Consider the following 4261-nt stretch of genomic DNA (forward strand, 5'->3'; position numbering starts at 1 on the left):
GATGGCGTGGCGTGGGGGTAGGGTGGGTACCTGCGCGGACGCCGCACTTGCCGGCGCGCATGAGGCCGATCTTCTTGAGGATGAAGCTGGCGCCGATGAAGGCGCTGGAGGCGACCGCGAGCGCCAGCCCCTTGGTGTTGTCCGACGCCCCCATCCCCTCCCCTCCCGCCGGCCGACACAGCAAGCAAGAAGATAGACAGGCAGCCCGCCCCGGCGCCGCGCGCCTCCGGTTCAAATCTCCGGGGAAGCAGGAGGGCGCCCGCGCACGACAGGAGCCGCCGATGGTGGCGCGTGCCTCTCCTGTCCTCTCGTCTCCGCCCGCTTGTCTCGTCCGTGCTGGCGGCTGCTGGCCAGGGTGGGTGGTTCCGCCTATTGTTGTTGTCCGCCCGCCGGCCGCCGGCCCGGTCGTGGGTCGTGGCTCCTGCTCCTTGGAAAGGGCGACGCGAGAGGGACGGGGGAGGCGACGCGGCTGCTTCGGGCGGGTGGTCGTGGGTGGGGCCGCTAGCAAGAAGGGAAGCCTGGAGTGTGTCTGCCATTGGCCGCTGGCTGGAGGAGCTGGATCTGCGCGGCAGGCACGCGCGTCACGTGCCGCGTCGCACGGATCGCTCGACTCCGGCAGTCCGACCACAGAAAATAGTTGTACGAGACCAGGTCTCACGCGAGACTCATCTTGATAAATGGCATATGGCATTTACAAATCACAAAGCATTCCTCACCTCTCACTTAAAATCAGGGGGGGAAAGAGATTAGATGCTTTGTGATTTGTGAATGCCACGTGTCATCCATCAGGATGGGTCTCACCTGCTAACTGTGAGATCTGGTCTCATATAATTTTTTTCCGTCCGACCACCACCCTCAAATTCAAAATTCGGTAATGCCTCTGTCATGTTTCGAAAATCGTAAGGTTGGATTTCGGAAACGCGTTTGTATAGAGAAGAAGAAAGTGACACTGACCTTATCAAAGACATTGCCCTGTATTTGTTCATGTTTGATCTTCAGGGTGGAAACACATGATCCCGTCTTCGATGGTTGGGTCCAACAAAACGGTTTCGTCGCTTGAGGGTCGTTTTCCTCATGTAGCCGGTGTTGCTGAACAAGCCAGAGTAATCGACCGCACATGGCCCCCAAAATCGCGCGGATCCCGATTGAAGAAAAAAAATCAAAGGTAACACGCCGCATGCTACAGCTTGAGCCCTAGGTCGTGACCCTCCCCTAGTCTCCCCCACCTACATCTGCGCCGCCTCTCGCCATCAACCACGCACCCCGTGCAACGAATTCGACGACTGCTGTTTGTTGCATACTACCGACGACGTCCCCACGGCCTAGCCCCGTCTTCTAGTCGCTCCGTGCTAGCGCCACCGCATCGTTCCTGGCAATGCCCCCGTTCTCCGCCAGATAGATCCGGCAAACTGCTGTGCTACTGACGTCGCGTGCTGGCCCTACCTCTGCCCGATCACCCCATCCATCGTGCCGCTGCCGGGCATTGGCCCTGCCTTCGCTACGCCCAAGAATGGTTGCGCCTCCAAAGCTGAGAAACAATGACATTGCTGGTTGTATCACCATAGTCACCACCAAACTATTGAAGACGCTGGATAAGGGCATCTTCAACAGTTGTAAGATAGGTGTTGGTAAATTTGTCATCTAGGACATAGTGATGATGTGGCATGTAATAAATGTAGAAAGAGAGCAAAGTTGTATGTAGTTTAACCAACAACCTTTGCACAAGCTCCTAGGTGAAATAGAGAGCAATCACATTTATTTTCTTACCATCTATTGGATAGCTTACATACAATTCATTGGAGTAGTTGTATGATAACTTGTTGGTTGATGACATGGACATTCTACCAACAAGACTAACATACAACCTGTTGAAAATGGCCTAAGATGGGTCAACAAATAGTTTCCTGAATAGTTGTTTTCTATATACCTGGTAAAATAAGTTGGCGTCAGATTTTGACCATTTGCCTCGTATTTGATTTATATGTGGGGGGAAGCATTTCATTACTTAATTGATCATAGTGTAACAATCGTTCATAACCACAATGCTAATCTCGTGAGGAACATTGTAAGCAAACAACCCATCCTTTGTTGTCCACGTCCTATATCTGCCATAGCGTGTTCAACCTTGTCCTGCGCACGAGTGATCTTTTTAAGAAAAAGGGTTTCCTCCGCTTTATAAATAAAGCACTAATCACCGAGCAAGTCGATACAAACAAACACCCCACACCAACACCACACACACACCCAAGGCAGATACAAGGACGCTGAAAACAGCAACATCACCCCAAACTACTCCAAGCAAACAACGTATAACACCCTAAGCACTACTATGAAGTTGTCGGAGCCCTCAACCATGGAAGAAGCACCACGATGAGGAGAAGCCGTGCATGACGAACAATGGGCTCCAAGACGGTGCCTTCAAGAAAGGAACGACGCCGGATCGCCGCCACCGCCCAATCCAAGGATTAGGGTTTCCCCCGGAGCACCTCAGTTACAAGCGAGATACCGCGACGACGCCTTCAAGAAGGGAACGACGCTGGAACGCCGCCATCGCCGGCCTGACAAGACAGAGCGGGTTTTCACCCCGGCCAACACTCACCTTCACCAAATTGGGGTACGGACACCCGCGCCACCACCATTGAACGACACACCCCGGCCACCATGCCGCCCACACGGCCATGGTGACCGAACAGCGCCCGAGCCGCGTGCTACGCCCACAAGCACCCCGGCTCCCACCAGCAGGGCCGCCGCCCAAGCATCCGAGCCCCATCCTCGACCATAGACACACAGTACCGACACGACCGACCGGAGAGGAGCAGACTTTCCACCCCAAAGCGGAAGCCTTGGCAGGGTTGGTGGCCGCGGCGGCCAGATCTGGGCCAGAGGAACTCCGGCGGCCACGGAGCAGCCGCCAGATGCAACGGAGGGGAACCCCTGCCCCCTACCCGAAGTCCACAGCCACCTCCGGCAATCCCACCGGCACACCAACACCTCACCATGGAACCACCCCTGCCTGTCGCGCCCATCCCTGAGTCCGTAGGGGAGGAAGGAAGCTCACCCGAAAAAGCCGCAGACAACCACACGCCGGAGCAAGACCCGCCGGTGCCGCGAGCAGACCGGCCGACCACGGGCTGCAGCCACGCCGCTGCAAGCCACCTGGACGCAGGTCCCAGGAGGACCTCCTCCGCCATCCCGCGACGCCCGCCGCCACCGGGGACCAAATCCGCAAGGATCTGGCCAGCATCGCGCCGGCCCGCCACCGCCCAATCTGGCCCTACCACAGCCGCCACGCCGCAAGCACCCACCAAGACGTCGCCGAGTCGCCACCAGGGACCTCCAACGCCATCCCGACGGATCGCCGCCGCGCCGCTCGCCCCCGCCATAGGCCAGCGCCCCCGCACACGGAGCCGTCCCGCGCCGGCCATGGACCACGGGCGGAGGGGAGAAGAAGGCCCCGCCGCCGCCCCAGCCAGCCGGGCTTCGCCCGACGGCCCCGCTAGGTGGTGGCGAGGGAGGCGGGCAGAGGATGAGGAGGAGGGGGCGGCGATTTAGGGTTCCCCTCGGGGCGCTCGCGGGAGCGCCGCGAGAGGGGAAAGGGGTCTGAATGAAACTCTTGATCGCGGTCAAGGAGCGGCCCTCCTTTAGCATCTTCGCAATTTTTGCAATAAGGACAAGGTACATGCTACTAGATCGATCTGCCGAGCTCGTATTTGTTTGTTCATGTAGGAATGATTTGGTCACCACCAAACTAAATGGTCAAAAGTTACTTGTGGCACTGCCGTTTTGGTCACATTGGTGTCAAACGCATGAAGAAGCTCCATGCAGATGGACTTTTGGAGTCTCTTGATTACGGATCATTTGACACGTGCGAACCATGCCTCATGGGTAAAATGACCAAGACTCCATTCTCAGGAACAATGGAGCGAGCAACCAACTTATTGGAAATCATACATACTGATGTGTGCGGTCCAATGAGTGTTGAGGCTCGCGGTGGCTATCATTACGTTCTCACCCTCACTGATGACTTGAGTAGATATGGGTATGTCTACTTAATGAAACACAAGTCTGAGACCTTTGAAAAGTTCAAGGAATTTCAGAGTGAGAGGTTGAGAATCAACGTGACAAGAAAATCAAGTTCTTGCGATCAGATCATGGGGGAGAATACTTGAGTCACGAATTTGGCACACACTTAAGGAAATGTGGAATAGTTTCACAACTCACGCCGCCTGGAACACCTCAGCGTAATGGTGTGTCTGAACGT

The 4261-nt window shown here is 56.1% G+C and overlaps 1 protein-coding gene across 1 annotated transcript in view; it reads right to left on the reverse strand.

Moving 5' to 3' along the window:
* Positions 1-503, reverse strand: part of LOC119330493 (probable magnesium transporter NIPA6) — a 4184-nt gene extending 3681 nt beyond the window's left edge. The window contains exon 1 of the mRNA XM_037603602.1: positions 31-503. Within this exon, the coding sequence (XP_037459499.1) occupies positions 31-154 (124 nt within the window). The 5' untranslated portion in view covers positions 155-503. The remainder of the gene's footprint in view (positions 1-30) is intronic.
* Between the last annotated feature and the right edge of the window lie 3758 nt (positions 504-4261).

The sequence above is a fragment of the Triticum dicoccoides genome, chromosome 7A, assembly GCF_002162155.2.
Source record: "Triticum dicoccoides isolate Atlit2015 ecotype Zavitan chromosome 7A, WEW_v2.0, whole genome shotgun sequence".
Lineage (NCBI taxonomy): Eukaryota > Viridiplantae > Streptophyta > Magnoliopsida > Poales > Poaceae > Triticum > Triticum dicoccoides.